This window comes from Nicotiana sylvestris, chromosome 4 (assembly GCF_000393655.2).
Source record: "Nicotiana sylvestris chromosome 4, ASM39365v2, whole genome shotgun sequence".
Classification (NCBI taxonomy): Eukaryota; Viridiplantae; Streptophyta; class Magnoliopsida; order Solanales; family Solanaceae; genus Nicotiana; species Nicotiana sylvestris.
Window position 1 is genome coordinate 32,005,170 of NC_091060.1, and position 17,725 is coordinate 32,022,894.

Genomic DNA, 17,725 nt, shown 5'->3' on the forward strand with positions numbered 1-17,725 from the left:
CAAGCATTTCAAAAGAATCGATTGAATGCTCAGGTAAGAGAGAATACCATGTCAGGGCGCCTTCGTAAGGGTTTCGCCGAACTTCTTCAACAAAACCGATTCGATCTCATGTTGAGCCAAGCCGTTCCCTTTCACTATCGTGATGTTGGTCGTGATGTGCTCCTGTGGTCCGATGTCCCATCATACTTTGGTATATCTGAAATTTTGAACCTCTTCAGAATTAACTCTAGGGTCGCACTTGGTTTAAACGGTAATTACGTGTATTTTTTTAATCTAGACCCTTTAACGGGTGACGCGCCCAGAATCTAATCCATCCGAGTGTGAAACTCCTTCGCATTCTAATCTATTCGTTCATTCATCTCTCTCATGACTTCATGAGCTTAGTTTTGAAAGGACCATTCATGTTATTATTCCCAGATCCACTACCGGTCCCTCCGGCTTCGTCGTAGCCAACTTCACCCCTTGGGGTATTGTTATTGGTTCTCTGAGCCGTTTGGTTTGCTGGAATATTGGGAGGAATTGAGGCCCTTCCATTATTGGAAGCACCCGACAATGCTTGTTTTAATTCTGTCATCAACTGATCTTTCCTTGAGAGGTGATCTTTGATTGCTCTTTGTTGTTCTCTAAGGAGTTTGACCATTTCAACAATGTGTTCATCCTCCATGTAATAAGGAGTTGGGCCCCGAACATTCCGAGGGTACTGACCTTCATGAACCAGGGTTGTTTCATCCCCTTCGTCGCGAGTCTCGCTGATTGAGTCTTAGCGTTGGGACGTCTCTTCTCCTTCATCGTGTGCTCCAAAGTTGTAAGTGTTGTTGGCATTATTAGCTACCATATCTGATATTTACTAAGGAAAGAGTAAAAAATCTATTAGTAACAAACGAATGGATCAAAGAAACTTTGTAGTTGTCTATGGCCCATGATGGGCGCAAAACTGTTTACTCGTAAAATGGTACAGTTGAATTTATAGCGTGGTTTATAGACAAGAGAATCGATTTGATCCAAAAACGATAAATAAATAAGGACAAAAATAAGATTAGCGACTGAAATTAAAGGAGATAACAAGCCTGACTCAGAACTTAGCCTTTCCAAGGACAAAAGTAAAAGCAATTGTTCAGGTGTTCAAATTGAACGTAACAAGATAGTAGATTATTGCTTTTGCATGCAGAGTGTTTTGTGTCCTTATAATGGTTGTTAACCCTGCTATTTATAGCCCTATTTAAGGAAAAAAGATCCTAAAATCAAGCTCCTCTTGAATGAGAATAAAATCGCCATTGATGGGTGCATAACAACTGCATTTAAATACCGATATTCTCTGTAACGGTTGTCCGATGAATGTTACCCGATGGCAATGCTGCAAATCTTTATCATCAGTTGTTCTGTATTCGGGGGTTATTTGGCACTGATTGTTCTCCGCTTGCAACTGGTGACAACTGTTTGCTGACTCACATCCCCAACTGTCTATAATGCCATGTGTCACATCGTCATTCGCCCAGTTATCATCAATCAATTTTACCCCATACATCAAGTTTTTCCAAATTTGGCATTTTCAATCAAATACTTGGCATCCTGTAGCTAAGTGCACCCTTCTTCCTCACCCTTATTTCCTTTATTGAGTTTTAATTTACTATTTTTCAAGTTGAATCTGAAAAATTGAAATTAATAGTAATTTGTTTGTTGAAATGATTGGGTGCAACTTTTTTTTTTTGGTAATTAAGTAATTTTATTTACCAAGAAAAAATATATTTACAAGCAAAACAAAACCCATACAGTTGGACATCCCCAACTTTTTACATTCATCTTCTCTTCCTCCCTGTCCCCTTAGTTACAAAAATAGACAGAAGTTAACTAAGGAAAGAAATTCATCCTTCTCAATTGCCCTGCAAGTTTCCGATCCCACCGTCCCCTGCAATGAACATCTTGTGTTATTAATCTGCTTAGAACTTCAACACTTCTCGACTTCTTTTGGAAGATTCTTAAGTTCCGCTCTTTTCATAAGTAGTACACACATCCTGACATTGTTAATTTGTAGATTTCAACTTTAGTATCCTTTCCATTTCCATTCATAACTGCCCATGCCAGTTCTTGATTCCATCCCATTGGCTCTCTGTTTATGTGAGCATTTTTCCCCATAGGGAAGCAGAGAAGTTGCACTTAAAAAATAGGTGCTCAATGGATTCATCGTGATTGTCACACAGAGGACAAATTAGCTCAGTCATCACACCCCACTTTGCTAATCTATCTCTAGTATATAGCCTTCCCAGTGCTTCCAATTGTAGTATGAATATCCATTTAGGATATCCTGAATTGTTGCATATTAGTCTCTTCCAACTCACCTTTGGATAATCTCCTCTAAGTTTGTTGTATATCTTCTCGATTGAGAGGTGACTGGTCTTCAAGATCTCTTCATATAAATATCCTGCTTTCTCCAAGGTATCCTTTGTCTTCATCGCTTTTTTAACCATGCAGGACGCTTGTGGAGGGTCACACCCCCAAATATGTTTACCCTTCACATAGTAGCTATGAACCCATTGTATCCAAAGTCTATCCTTCTTTTGGCACAGGTTCCAGAAATGCTTGCATATTGCAGCTCTATTCCATAGGCATATATCGATGACATTGAACCCTCCCGCTGACTTAGGATAACACACATTATCCCATGATAGTGATGCCTTCTTTGTCATCTTATTGTCTTCCCTCCAAAGATAGCTTCTGCATATAGATTCAATCACATTAAGTATCTTTTAGGCATAATAAATGTCTGGCACCAGAAGGTTTGCATTAAGAACAGGACACTTTTAATAAGCAGAAGTCTCCCTACATAGGACAAGAACTTTGCTGTCCATGTTGTAACTTTTCCCACTATTCTATCCACTAAAGGTTGGCATTGTGATACTGATAGTCTTTTGGAACTTAGTGGTACACCTAAGTACTTTACTGGTAGTGCACCTTTGGAAATCCCCAATATGTTCAGAATAGCTTGTTCTATATCCTCAGGTACTCCTCCAAAGAAGATTGAACTTTAGTGTTTATTTACTACAAGTCCTGAGCAGTAGGAGAACTGGAGAAAACATTCATATAATAACTGCACAGATCTTATATCACCCCTGCAAAACAAAAGTAGGTCTTCAGCAAAACCTAGCTGTACAATCTGCAATTTCTCACATCTGGGATGGTAGTTAAAGTCCGGTATCAGCCTCAGGGTCTTCAATTTTCTTGTCAAAAACTCCATTGCTACTACAAACAGGAAGGGGGATAGAGGGTCCCCTTGCCTTAGTCCTCTCCTGGCCACAAATGGTTGCATAGGTCTTCCGTTAACTAAAATGGAATATGTTACCGTGGTAACACAACCCATAATCCACTTCACAAATACAACAGGGAAACCCAAACCTACCATAACTTGCTCCAGAAATACCCACTCAAGTGAATCATAAGCTTTTTGCATGTCTAATTTCATCACACATCTTGGTGATAACCCTTTTCTTCCGTAGCCTTTAATCAAATCATGGTTTAGGATAATGTTGTCAGTAATTAGCCTACCAGGGACAAATGCAGATTGACATTTATCAACCAAAGTATCCATCACCCCTTGTAGTCTCTTGGTTAGTACTTTTAAAATGATTTTGTAGAGGATGGTGCAACATAATATGGGTTTGAATTCCTTTATAGATTCAGGATTCGGTACTTTAGGTATTAGTGTCACTGAAGTACAATTAATAGCTCTAAGCATGTTGGAGATGTTGAAGAACTGAAGGATAGCTTCTGTAATCTCCTCCCCAATCACAGGGCATGCTTTTTTTTTTGAAGAAAACAACATTCAAGCCATCACACCCTGGTGCTTTTCTATCATCAATATCCATCAAAGCTTGGTACACTTCAACCCTTGATACTGGCTGAATCAACTCTCTTTGTTGTTCCATAGTTAGCAGTGGTCCTTCCTTAAGTACAAAAGGATCAATGGTAGGCAGGGTATTTGTTGATGTGCCAAGTAATTTCTCATAATATCCAGTTATTTCCTTTATTATCTCAGCTTCAGTATGGAGTCTCTCCCCCTGATCATTTTTAAGGTTCCTGATGTGATTCTGTGAATACCTGTGCTTCACGGAGGCAAAGAAGTAGGAAGTATTAGAATCACCTTTTTTTAGCCACTGAATTCTAGACTTTTGCTTGTATATGCTTTCCTCAATACCACTCCATTTCTCCAATTGACATTTTAATTCCCTTTCTTCCTCCATTAGCATGGTGTTCAGGTAGTCGGCACTTAACTTCTCTTGCACCTCTTGTAGATGTAGTCTAACATCCTTTATCTTCTTACCTACTCCAGTGAACTGCTTTGTATTGAGTCTTTTCAAATTCTGTTTAACCCCCTTGAGTTTGTCCTATATTGCTCCCATGTTCTTCCTATTCATCTATATGTTCCATCCCTCCTCAACTGCCTGTTGGAATTGTCTATGTTCAGTTATGTAATTGAAGAATTTAAAAGGCTTTCCTCCTCTTCTAGGTGATTTAGTGAAACTGATGCTCAAGGGTGAGTGATCAGAAAAGTGAGGCTCCAAAATATGAACTACTTTTGTGGTCATATTGATCATCCAATCTGCATTTGCAATGGCTCTATCGATTTTGCTATATGTGTGGCTATTTGTCCATGTATACTCCCTTCCAAATATTTTAACTTCAGAATCTTGTATTCATTAAGAATTTCCTAAAGTCTCTTGTCTCATATTCTTGTACAGGTGAACCATGCATTCTGTCTTCTTGATGTAAGATAGTGTTGAAGTCCCCCATAATGATCCATGGACCCTGTTGTATTTGTGTTATGCTTCGTAGACTTATCCACATGCTTTTTCGATCCTGAATTGAGTGAAGACCATAAACAGCTGTGAAGTGGAAACTCGGGTTTAGATCATATATCTTAGTCACCCCATGTATATACTGTATCTCTTTAGTGAGCAGAACAAAATCTATACGTCTTGGATCCTAGATTATCCATATTCGACCTTTATTATTAGAGCTAGCATTGGAAATCCATCTCCAACCTTGAGCTATCTTCTGGATTATTTTGGTTTCCAACTTTTCTACTACTCTATGCTCCAGTATGGCTAATAGCCCTATTTTATTTTCCTTTATAATTACTTTTAACTCCTTCTGCTTATATACCTTATTAAGGCCTCTCACATTCCAAGTAACTATATTCATGCTTAGTTAGGTTGAGAGATTTTGGCTGCCTCGTTCCCTTTGTTACCACATCTTGCTTTCATGCTAGCATTACTTTGGATTTTCTCTGTAAGTACTGGCTCTGCATTACTGCTCATTTGCTCGCTTAGAGGTTTAAACCCATTGGTTGTATCTAAGCAACTCTCCTCCCTGTGATTCTTAGTTGCTGATTTGCCTCTTACTACTTGCCATCCATCTTCCTTCTGATGCTCATTTGTTAGTACTTTGTTGTTGCCTTCACCTATTTTTAGTTCGCCCTCTTTATTTGTAGGTTGGACAGTAATTCCTTTGGGAATATTTAATGCACATGTATTTTCCCTGCTCCTCCAGATTTGCTTAGGCCTTATAGTCCTCCTTGGAGTTGGTTGAATTGGTCGTTTTTGAGCTGGTACATGGTTACAATTATGGCCAACTTGAAGACATGTTGTGCAATACTCGGGCTTCCATTTATATTCAATTACCTGCTCAAATACTCTTCCACAAGGATCCTGCACTTTGACACTCCTAGGCAAAGGCCTGTTAACATCAATCTCGACAAGCAACCTAGCATATGAGATTCTAGCGGACAATGTTGTGCAATCATCTGCATAGAGGGGGTTTCCTAGTGCACTGCCAACTTTGCTTAAACATTTCATTGTCCAGCAGTTCAAAGGCAAATTGGGTGCAACTTATTAGTACTGAAAGTTAATATTAAACATTGGTTTGTTGTGATAATGGGATATTGTCGTGGCTGAAAAGCGATTGGAGGTCTAGTGAGTGCTTCCACTCAGGTTGTGACCCCATTTTGGCCTAAACATCCACGTGGGACCTAAAAATACAATATAGATGCACTTATCTTTCTTACTTGGGGTTACAGTGGAGCAAATATTTTATGCGTGATTCAGCAGGATTTTTTTTTGTAACTGCAACTTTTTCGATTTTTTGAAGTTGTATCAATGCTAGACATGTTGAAAATATAAATTTATGTTTTGCTCTCGTCTAGTTGATTCAATATTTTAATGGTCTCGGTATAGTTGAATGTGATGCCTAGGAATTTGTGCTTTCTTGTAACTCCTCAAGTAAAGATTTTACATCGATCAGAATGCTTTTAGAAGATTGTCGTTTCTTGTTAAGGAGAAATCCTAATATTTCTCTACTTTGAGTGAAGAGATAAGCAAATTTAGTTACTCATTACTTGCCAAGAGTTACTAGAAATTATGCTAGTCTTTTATATTTGAAGTATGCTCCTAGTTTAATTGTAAACTTGTTGGTTGTTGATTCAATCTAATAACTTTTGTTTGCTTCTTCTCCACCAAGTACGAAAGTCTAAGAATTCTTTTTTAGTAGGGTAGGTCGGTGACTTCTTAAAAAAACTCTGATTCGATTCGTCCCCAGGTGGGGAGACATCTATCTTATCCCAATCACAAGAAGAGGTTCACTATGACGGGAATACTTTTTTCGCTTGGGGAAAACATGAAATGCATAGGGACCATCCTTTTATTGTGGCATACTTCTAAGATTTGCAGATTCACAAGGAGCCTCCATCTCTACTGAGAAGTTTTTGTTTAAGTTTAAAAAAAGAAAGGAATTGTGGTTTGGGTTCAAGATTTGAGCTTAATTATCTGAATAACATTTTCAAAACCTATTTGGACTTGCAATCTTGCTATCATTTATGCTTGGTGTTTGTAGCGAAGTTCCAAAGGTTATAGAAGCAGTGGGGACAAAAAATGTGATGTTTATAGATAGTTTGTCTTCTACTGCAGCTTGTACTAGCTGTTTTTATACTTTTTGTATAAGCTGAATAAGGTCGTTGCAAGGCACTAAGAGAACTTTTGCATGATTCTTTAAAAAATTACTATACTTACCTATGAGTTGGAAATGTTCTAATTCTTTAAACAAATTATTGTAGACATTTTTTTCTGCTAATGTTATTGCTACTATCATAATTTTTTTATTTTTGATCGAATATATCCCTCAGGATTATCATACAGGGGATGTGATATATTAGAAAAAATATTAATTCAATTGATAACAAAATTATGAACTTAAAATACTTGTAATAGTATGTCAATTATACCAAGTGTTGCTAGTGAAGTATTTGTCTGGTTATCAAACTGCGGTGAACGTGTTCAAACTATGAGGTATGCGGTTGTAATTGTCACTAATATACAGGTTAGGTAAGGTACTACTTCTTTTTCAATTTATGTGATGTACTTATTTTTTACTTTAACTTTAAATTTTACATTTTATTTTTGTGTTAGATTAAAATTTCAAAATCTTTTGTTCTTTCTTAAATTCTTTAGATAATCAAAATGCATCATATAAAATGTGACCGAAATATTGATGCTTTATTCTTTTCATAAGTGTGTCTATCTACAGTGACTAATATTTAAGAATAATTTAATTTAATAAGAAAACTAGGCGCTGAATTAAAATGAAAATCCAAAATCAAAGCTGAGTGACTAGTTTAACAACTTACTCCCTCCGTTTAAACTTAGATTAGGTAATTTGACTCGACACGGAGTTTAAAAAAATAAGAAGATTTTTAAAACTTGTGATTTTAAAAGCTTAAGGGGTAAAAACTTTATGGAACCATGATATTTTGTGTGGTTATAAAAGCTTCTTATTAAGGATAAAATGGGTAAAATAAAGAGTAATTCTTTACCTACCATCTAAATAGTTAAAAGGCGATCCTGCAAAGAGTTTTTACGTTTTATTTTCAGTTATTTTACATAACAAAATAATTTTTTTTGAAAGATTTAATATATATTTTATTTTATTTTTATAATGGACCACAAAACTAATTGGTAAGAAAATGATCTCTTATCGGTACTAGTTTTTTTTTTTTTACTTAAATTTTCCGCAAATTTTCTACATTCTTTTTTCCAGTGATCTTCTGTGAAAATAATTACTGTATATAATTAAAGTAATGAACTACTACAAAATTAAATATTTCTCCCTCTTACCTGAATCTTATCCTCAAAACTTTGTGAAAGTAACTTGACACTGTGAATAGTACACCATAAAGCTGCTGTCTTGATTTTGGGACCGGTTTCTTCCTTTTCCCCCACCCCCCTCTCTCTCTCTTGTTGCCTCTTTCTTACTCTTTTTAGGAATGCCCTTTTGGTTTTTCAACTCAAAAACCTTTAATTTGCTGTTTTAGATGCTGCCAGAAATGGGATCAGAAGGATCATCAAAAGTTGTAGGTAAGCTTCAAAATCTTTAAAAGTTCATTTTTTTTCTTCTTCTTTAAATTGTAAACTTGATCTTAATCTAGTTGTAAATCTCTGTATAACTCTTTTATATGTTATTTGAAAGTCTTTTTTTGTTATATGAATTCATGTGCTTCACAATTTATGCATTTTCTTGTGCTGTTTAAACCCTTTTTGGTATTTGGGAGTAGGGTTTCTTTTTTGGGTTTTTGCGCAGATTAGGCTAAGTGGGCATATTATTATTAATTTGCCTTTTTTGAAACAGAAAGTTTAAATTTCTAGCCATATGAATGAATTTGGTGAACTTGGTGTCAGCTTTTATGGGAAAGTTGAAGTTTTTGTTGACAGAAATGTTTGCCCAATTAAGGTAAAGGTATCAGCTGAATTGGTGCCAAGTTTGGGTTCTGTGCAAAATTCAATAAGAAACGATTCATAGGACTACTGGGGGCTTAATTTACTCTGGAGTTCGAGTTTCCTTTCTTAATTTGGTAATGTGTGTGTGTTCTTTTTTTTTTTTTTGAAATCTAAATCTAACTGTAGAGACAGGGCAGTGTATCTAAGATGTGGATGGTGAAAAAGGTGGAAGTGAAGAAGGGGAATATGATTTATGACATATCATATTATAAGATTTTAGTAAATATTGGAATGTGATGGGCGGGCAACTAGTGTAAAAGAACATGATCAAAATGAAGTAGGAATACCAGTACTTCAAGTGATTTTTCTATAATTTTAAATACTGACTGCATTTATGTAATTAAAAAAAAAAAAAAGAAGCTTAACAGCTATATTCATCCATAGCATTGTCAAAACGAATCAAACTGAACACGACTTAAAACACTTATGCAGTCAGTATTTAAAATGAGGATGATTAGAGTAGTGGACGAATGGCTCAATCAACTTTGATTTTGTAGCTCCAAATGTGGATGAATCTTCACAAGTTTCCAAGTAGATAATAAAAAGGCTAACTTCATCTATGGAGGTGACGGAGGTTCTAATCTGGGTCCCACTTTGAGTTTTCTGTTTAGTTTGCTTGCATCACCTTAATTGAATGCTGATAATTGTGGTAAGCACGTAATCAGTAATCTTTATTAGCTTTCTAAAAACAACTATTTTCACGAGAAAGCTGTCTGGAGCTCAAGTAATTTATATAAGGCTAATGGACAGTGGCAGAGCTAGCATAGGTCTAGCTGGTTCGGCCGAACCCAGTAACTTTTGTTCAAACCCTGTATATCTTAAGATATTCACTGAATATGTATAAATTATTAATTTAGAACCCAGTAAAATAAACGGGCTAGAATCTCGAACTCATAAGATTCAAATCCTGAATTCCTCTGCTAATGGAAGTGTTTTTATCCTCTTTATTTGGAGTTCAAAGAGAATTAATCAAATTGTAAGACTTCAGGGATGTCTTTCTTTATCCGATTTGACATTAATTTTCTTTAAAACGCTCAATGCTACACGCAGTATAATGGCATTTAGTTTTACACTGCCCCTTTTGTGGCTCTAAACTGCTTAATTATTCATTTATAATTGCAATAATATGATATTGTTCAGTAACTTTGTCTTTAGTCTTTTTCAAGGAAGCCCCTTCTTAATGTGCTACATCCCACACACCATATCAGCATGCTATGTAATATTAACCTGATAGCATTTGTGTTCATGTCCAGTCCCGAGGAATTTCAGATTATTGGAAGAGCTCGAAAGAGGAGAAAAGGGAATAGGGGATGGAACTGTCAGCTACGGGATGGATGACGCGGATGATGTGTTCATGCAGTCATGGACAGGAACTATAATTGGTCCTCCTAATGTATGCTTTCTTTCTCAGTTCTTTCACATTTGTTCTTGTAACTCTTCTTTTTCTGTGCTCTTGAATAGCTTGATCATGTTTTCCTGTTGATCTTGTAACTCTTCATGTATTCCTGTTGCAAGTGATTTGACATGACATCTATATAGTTGCACATAAAAATCGTATTTTGCATGTATGAATTAATGAGGTGCAGCTCTCGTGTTGACATCTAAAATCATTTTCAAAGGATTTCAATTTAGATGTCATTCAAAATCTTACTACTACAGTTGTAGGACTAACAAAGTAATGTGAGTTACTTCTATGAAAATACTTGTCACATTAACATTAGGAGTTTTCACATTATGAATTCACATCAACCAATTGAAAAGGGACCTAAAGTTAATTGAATTCCAGTTATAAGATAGATTGATATATCTTGCTTATTCAATAACTGTCGAGCTGTACTGCTGTGACTGTAATTAGGCCTTCATGGTACTTTTCTGCTGTTAATGTAAACTTTTCGGGCTGATCTACTGTTCAATTTGTTGACTATTTGATCACACTTCGTGATGTTGCATTTACTGTTGGACACCTTTCGGAGGCTATCCGAAAAATAACAGTAAGATGTTGCTGAGAGAAAGGGGACTTGGGGCTGATTATGCCTTATCTATATGCTAATTTGTCGGAGAAAGTTTATGTTGGGTTAAATAGAAAAGAGCAACTACAAATCCATTCATTTTGATCAGGATGCAGCAGTAGAAAAGAAGAAGAGGGTGCCTAAAGCTTCGGTAGGCGTAGTGGGAGGTAGCAGGTACCCGATTGAATAGTTGAGGTGCACACAAGATTGCCCAAACACAACCGTTATCACCACTGATCCAAAGGGGGGGGGTTAAAAACGCTGTGGAGGAAGAATGAAGAGGCGGAGAGAGAGAAGGAATCCCCTCTTACGGGATGTCAATTTTGACTCATAATGAATTTTCATATGCTAGAGAAAGCATGATACAATCCATTCATAATGAGGAATTTGACTCATCATCATTTAGAGTTTTCTGAAGAAAGCATGATATAATGCATGTAATAGTTAGGGAGCAGTAGTAATGACTCAGGTCCAAGAGGAAGAAGGTAGAAGGTAAGCAGTAGGAGTAGTAGCAAAAGAAAGAAGATGCAGAAAGAGAGAGAGAGTAGGCGTCCTGCCAAAAAACAGGATGCTGGATATGAGTCATAGCCATTTATAATCTGCTAAAGAAAGAATGATACAGTGCATATAGTAGGACATAATAGTTTGGAGCCAAGAGTGATGACTTAGAGTGCAAGAGTGAATTTTAACTAGTTGGAGGCCTAGACTTTCTTTGCTACTTTAATGACTTGACGAGCAAGTTTGTATACAGGACTTTGTTCCGAATACATCTAAAGATAATTAAGTTTCCGCCTTAAGGAACTAAGGACACACTTGAGCCACATAATCTTTGAAAATTATACTTAGATTTTCATCGAAGGGCTTCAATCTTTAAACATGGACTACTTGATGAATAAGAAGATGGTAGAGTCGAGAGTAGCATACATATCCTACTGTAAGTAGCAGAAACTAACAATAAAAAGATATCCTACTGCAGATAGCAGAAACTAGAATAATAAGGTGGATAGAGTTACCTGGTACCTGTTGTTGGTGGGAGGTAGTAGGCATCCTGTGGCATTAGTCGAGGTGCGCGAAATCTGGTCTGAACACCACAGTTATAAAAGAAAGATTAATAAGGAGTTAAGGACTGCTATTGCAGGAAACTTTCTAGGGATTCACCTGCAAGTTCTGTACCTGAAATACTTGTTTATTTTTTTGGGATAGATAAAGAATGATGGGTACAGATATAGAAGAGCGAGAAACAGTCTAGAAAAGGGGAACAAGAAGAGAGAAAGAAAAACGTAGGATATGTAGTTCAGACTGAATAAACCGTGGGAACGACACATTTTCTAGGTGTTGACCTCAAGGCGTTTCGATACCTCTGATCGCTGTAATGGAGGTGTTTGGTTGTTTTGAATTTTTCTTTTTCGTACTTAATGTCATTCTAAAGGTATCATCTGTTGAATTTGATTAGGAATTTTTGAATTTATGTTTGTGTAGTTCTTGTGTGATATCTGCTCTGATGAATTTTGCTTTATCTTTTCATCAAATAAAGAAAAAGAAAACCCCATAGATGAAATTTTGAGCTAACACAATGAAAATAGCAAAAAGGGAAAAAGATGACCAAAGTGGACCATATTACATAAATCCTGCATTTGCGTTTGACATATCACTGTATCGGTGTTTGATGGGTGTGATATGGGCATGAGTGAGTACTTAGTGTGAATTTTTGGGTACACACTAAAAATTAGCAAAGCTGCACATACCTGTACAGACATTCGTGTTTGATGTGTACTGATTCAGCCCTTGTAACACAGCCTAAACATACCTTCTCACCCTTTGGATAAGATACTAATATGAAAATATTGCATTTATGTCAGATTCAACTTAAGCCCCGTGCGACAATGTCCAACACATTTAACCTCAACAAACATGCCAACGTTGTCCTCTTATTAACCGAGATGCTATTTGAATAAAAATTTAACTGCTGTACTGCCTACCAACTGCCATACCCTTCCATCTCACAACCTTCATACTTTCTAATTCAAATGCTTGGAAAATCAATGTTACATAAACTCAGTATGGGCACTCACACTTTTTTTATTTGCCAATTTTTATGTATCTGTAATCGTGAATTGGCAAGTTTTATGTATCCCCAACTTATTTGGGACTGAGGCGTAGTTGTTAGTTGGAAGAATCTGCATGAGGTATCAATACCCACATCACACCTATTCTACATGGGTACATAAAATAAGTGAAGGATCAATGCAATTTAGCTGAAAATATTATAATGAAAGAAAAAGTACAAAATGACAGAGTAATGGAGACCTGCTTCCAGCTGGTCACCTCTGCACTTCTGGATAACTTGATTCTCAACCACCACGTGTGATACAAGAAACAAGAGGTCTGCAGTAGGTGGGCAGAAAGATATATTTTAAGTAATAAAATGAAATTTGATGAGGTAATAAGGACAAGTTAGCTATTGATAAATTTAGTGGTCCTTCATTCTCACTTAAGCTGTTTACCGTTTGTTGAAGTGAATGTGGTCTTTTGTAAATAAAAAATGCGCTTTTGTAATTGTTGGAAACCTCCCTAGGGGTCTTAATGCAGTTAATCCAATATTAGGAATGAATACAGCAACCTTTCGATCAAATGTGCCTCTAGCTTGTATTTAATCATTTTTGTAAGATGGATAAAAGAATTGTTTGCTACTCATGGGGACTTTGACAGTAACAAGAGCAAATATTATGTGCGGTAACTGACATGCAAGGCTTGACAGACTGTACATGAAGGTAGGATCTATCAGTTGAAACTATTTTGTGGAAAGGAGTATCCAGATGAGCCACCTGGTGTAAGGTTCCAGACCAGGATTAACATGAGCTGTGTAAATTATGAAACTGGTGTGGTAGGTACTACTTTCTATTTGACTTTATTAGGTTTGATATTAATAAAACAGTCTTATGTGTGAGAACGTTTATCAGGTAGAGCCACGTCTTTTCCCGATGCTTGCTGATTGGAAGAGGGAAAACACAATGGAGGATATATTGATGCAGTTGAAAAAGGAAATGATGTCTCCCCAAAATCGAAAACTATCTCAGCCTTCTGATGGTGAGTCATCACTAGGTTGATCTTTTATACTTTTATTTTCTTAATGGATATATATGAACTAATAAGACTAAAACATATTGGTCTTTCTTCACCGCTTGTTTAACTTTTTCTTGTTTGATAAGTAATAAATAATGTTATTATTAGTAGGTCGAACACTAAGCTAGTGCTACAAAACATAGTCACATATTGCACAGTTCCTCAATTGTATCTTACATAGCATCAACGTCCTGAACAAAAGCTAGGTTGCACTGCTTGTTTAATTTGAACCAAAGAGAATTTGCATTCCGAGAAGAGGATTGGTTCCTAAAGGGGAGCATCTACGCGTCTGCATAATTATTTTTCCCCTTCATTCAGTTTGTCATGTCTATATCTAAGTATATGTTGAGGCAAGTTGATTTAATGTCTCAATATGAGCAGTTTAGGTAATGGTCTTTGTTGTTACGTCAAATAGGACGTTGGAAAAAAAAATGATATCAATCTGAATCAAGGCTGTACTTTCTTTTGTCAGGCAATGAAGAGGGCCGGGTGGATCAAAAAGGCTTAGTGGTGAAATGCTGCATTATGTAATTGGATTAAATACTGAAAGATAATAATGTATATCCTTAATACTTAGATGATTCCAGATATTGTCTTAGTATGTATAGATACGTATATGCTTTGTACTTGTTATTGAATCCTCCTTAATTATGGGATGGACTGCTGTTTAATGCCAATTTTCCAACTGTGAAAATAAGGCAAACTAGTTTCATGACTTAATCATATCCTGAATGATGCTCAAGTTTGTCTGAGAATACCAGTGATGGCGCTTAAAGAGAAAGTCGATGACTGCCTGTCAAATACTCAGTGAAGCATGTTAAGGTATTGAAATGGCTTCAATGTAGATTATGGAACAATAATATTTATGTGATTCTAAGTGTTTATATTGCTTGCTATATCAACCCTTTGATGTTCTGGAAAAAGATCTTGAAATGTGGATTTCTTCTAACTTTCATTCTAGTTGTTCTGATGGTAAGCAACCTGCACTTCCAACCAAGAGGTTGTGAGTTCGAGTCTCCCCAAGAGCAAGGTGGGAAGTTCTTTGAGGGAAGGATACCGGGGGTCTATTTGGAAACAACCTCTCTACCCCAGGGTGGGGGTAAGGTCTGCGTACACACTACACTCCCCAGATCCCACTAAGTGGGATTATACTAGGTGATTGTTGTTGCTGTTGTTGTTTCATTCTAGTTGTTGAAGAGTATTCCTGGTAATGTGCGTACTTTTTAACTTTCTACAAGCTAGCAAGGTGGGAAGTTCTTTGAGGGAAGGATACCGGGGGTCTATTTGGAAACAACCTCTCTACCCCAGGGTGGGGGTAAGGTCTGCGTACACACTACACTCCCCAGATCCCACTAAGTGGGATTATACTAGGTGATTGTTGTTGCTGTTGTTGTTTCATTCTAGTTGTTGAAGAGTATTCCTGGTAATGTGCGTACTTTTTAACTTTCTACAAGCTAGCAAAATAAACCCTGTTTTTATGTCGTGTAAAAAGTTTCTTCTATCCCAATAGTACTTATTCACTTTGACTTTGAAGGTCAAATATTATTTATTTTGATCAATGAATTTTTCTTATCAGTCTTTTTTTAAAATAAACTTTGTGACTTGTTAGTATTTATATTATATTATAGCTAACAATCCTTATAACCATTTATTTATCGGATGTCCCCAACAGGCAACAGCTATAGGCTTTCTAGATTTTACGGTTTGATGAGATATCACTATAAAATTTGGTTAGTCTGATTCTAAAAGTAACATTGTACACTTGCTCCTAGTTTTATGGTAAACTTGTTGGCTGTTGATTCAGCTTAATAAAAAGTCTTTGTTTGAGTTCAAAATAAATCAAAATCCTCTGTTGGAATGAAGAGGAAATCAACAAAGGAATAGATGTGTTTGATTATAGTTTGGGAATTCTGTTGAAAAATTTATTATGTCAACCTCTTTGTGGGGGGAGGGGGACAGCAGAAATCAGGGTAGATGACTACCCTTATTTCACAAAGTAAAACATAAGTTCTTTAAAATTTTGTTTCACAGGTATCTAGTGTAAAATATTCCTATTTTTAAGTCCATTACTTGAGTAAGACTCAATATGTTTTGTGATATCAAATCTCTTGCCTGAGGGAAGTTTGTTGTAAAATTATTTTTGCCTTCTTACCGCTTGTTTGGATGGTTGTTACCCATTGTATTGTATTATTACTTTGAATACAATATTTGTTTACTTAAATTTTATTGTATCGTATCGTGAAATTCGTCGTTACGTAATGACGAAAAGTGTCACTTTATGGAACAATAGGTTTGGTGTGGCGGCGTTTTTCTCTCATCTTGCTCTTCCTTATTATTAAATAATCATATTTTAACCTTTACTCTACTTTTTATCCTTTAATCATATTTAAATAATATTGCAAGTTTATTCTTCATATTGTTAGTACATGATATCATGAAACAACGATAAACGATACAATCTATCCAAACATTATATTTATCACGATACATTATGAAACGACACACAACAATCCAAACAAGCTGTTATGCTTCTTGAAAACTACTTCTGCTCTTGATATGATACTCCAGAATTTAACCTCTCGATGTATTTTGAACCATTATCATTTACCAATTACTAATCCAAACCTGTAAAAACATTATTGAGTTACGAACTAATCCTATCGAAGAGTCATTGCTTAGAGGGTAATGACTTGTATAGATAATCTTTTTCCAGAGAGTCTCGTGTAAGTTCTTTTCTTTTTTAGGTTATATAGAAATCCAGCATAATATACGGAAGTTTGAACTTTTATAAATGGAATTAGTGTACTGGGTTTTAATGGTAGAAATCCAACATAGTTCCAACTCTACCATACTTTGCTGAAGTTTTACATACAATTTTCAACTCTATGATAGTACTGTCTTGGGGTTACACTCGTAGGAGTAGAAAGTTAAGGGACAAGTCATGCTTTTGTAGAAGTAGAAACTTAGAGTCCAAAAAACCGGAGAAAAATGACACCAGGTTGCCACTTTTAAGCATGCCGTTTAAAATATATCTACAATTTATAATATATTTAAAGATTAGCCAATTTTGCTCAAACTTCAGGACACGACATCCTAGAGTTTAAACCTCAAAATTAAAACTTCAGGACATTGTGTCCTAAAGTTCAAAAATTGTGTCTAGGAGTTTGAATCTTATGTCCTGAGTTTTAAATTAGTAGTTCAGAAATTCAGGACACTTAGTCTTGAATTTTAAATTAGCAGCTCAAAATTCAGGATACTTAATCCTCAAGTTTTGATGAATTGGCCAATCTTTAAATACAATGTAAATTGTGGATATATTTTAGATAGCGGGCTTAAAAGTGACTATTGCTGCACCTCGCCTAGGGTCTCTGGCCTCTGTTGCTTTCGAATGAAAAACTAGCTATTTTCCCGCTACATTTCAAACAGTGACGGAACATTAAGAAATGAACCAAAAAGTGGTCAGCCGACGTCATTTTTACGCCATATGTAAATGTAAAAATGGGGTGTAGTAGCCACTAATTAAGGGGGTCTTTAATTTTTATCCACTAATTATAATGCTCAGCAAAAATAGCCACTATTAATAGGAAAAAGACAGTTTTACTCTTTCTTCAATGGTTATATTCCCAAACCCTTCTGCAAAAAGAAAGAAGTGATGAAGGTGAAGTATATATCAAGCGCAGTAATGGTAAATGTGAAAAACCCTTCTGAATTTCGAGCTATAGTTCAACACCTCAGTGGGAAAAACCCTCCAAAATCGTCCAATTTTCATCAACA

The 17,725-nt window shown here is 36.0% G+C and overlaps 2 protein-coding genes across 2 annotated transcripts; one reads left to right on the forward strand and one right to left on the reverse strand.

Annotated features, from left to right (window-relative positions):
• Positions 1-2,111: 2,111 nt before the first annotated feature.
• LOC138889392 (uncharacterized) lies at positions 2,112-3,583 on the reverse strand. Its single transcript, XM_070172696.1, has 2 exons — positions 3,087-3,583; positions 2,112-2,712 (listed from the first exon to the last, which is right to left on the reverse strand). The coding sequence occupies exons 1-2, from the start codon at positions 3,581-3,583 to the stop codon at positions 2,112-2,114; spliced, it is 1,098 nt and encodes a 365-aa protein (XP_070028797.1).
• A 4,574-nt stretch (positions 3,584-8,157) lies between these two features.
• LOC104230185 (ubiquitin-conjugating enzyme E2 variant 1B-like) lies at positions 8,158-14,693 on the forward strand. Its single transcript, XM_009782925.2, has 5 exons — positions 8,158-8,399; positions 10,073-10,212; positions 13,587-13,712; positions 13,789-13,915; positions 14,424-14,693. Exons 1-5 carry the CDS (start codon positions 8,357-8,359, stop codon positions 14,480-14,482), a joined length of 495 nt encoding a protein of 164 aa, XP_009781227.1. The 5' UTR covers positions 8,158-8,356; the 3' UTR covers positions 14,483-14,693.
• The last annotated feature ends 3,032 nt before the right edge of the window (positions 14,694-17,725 follow it).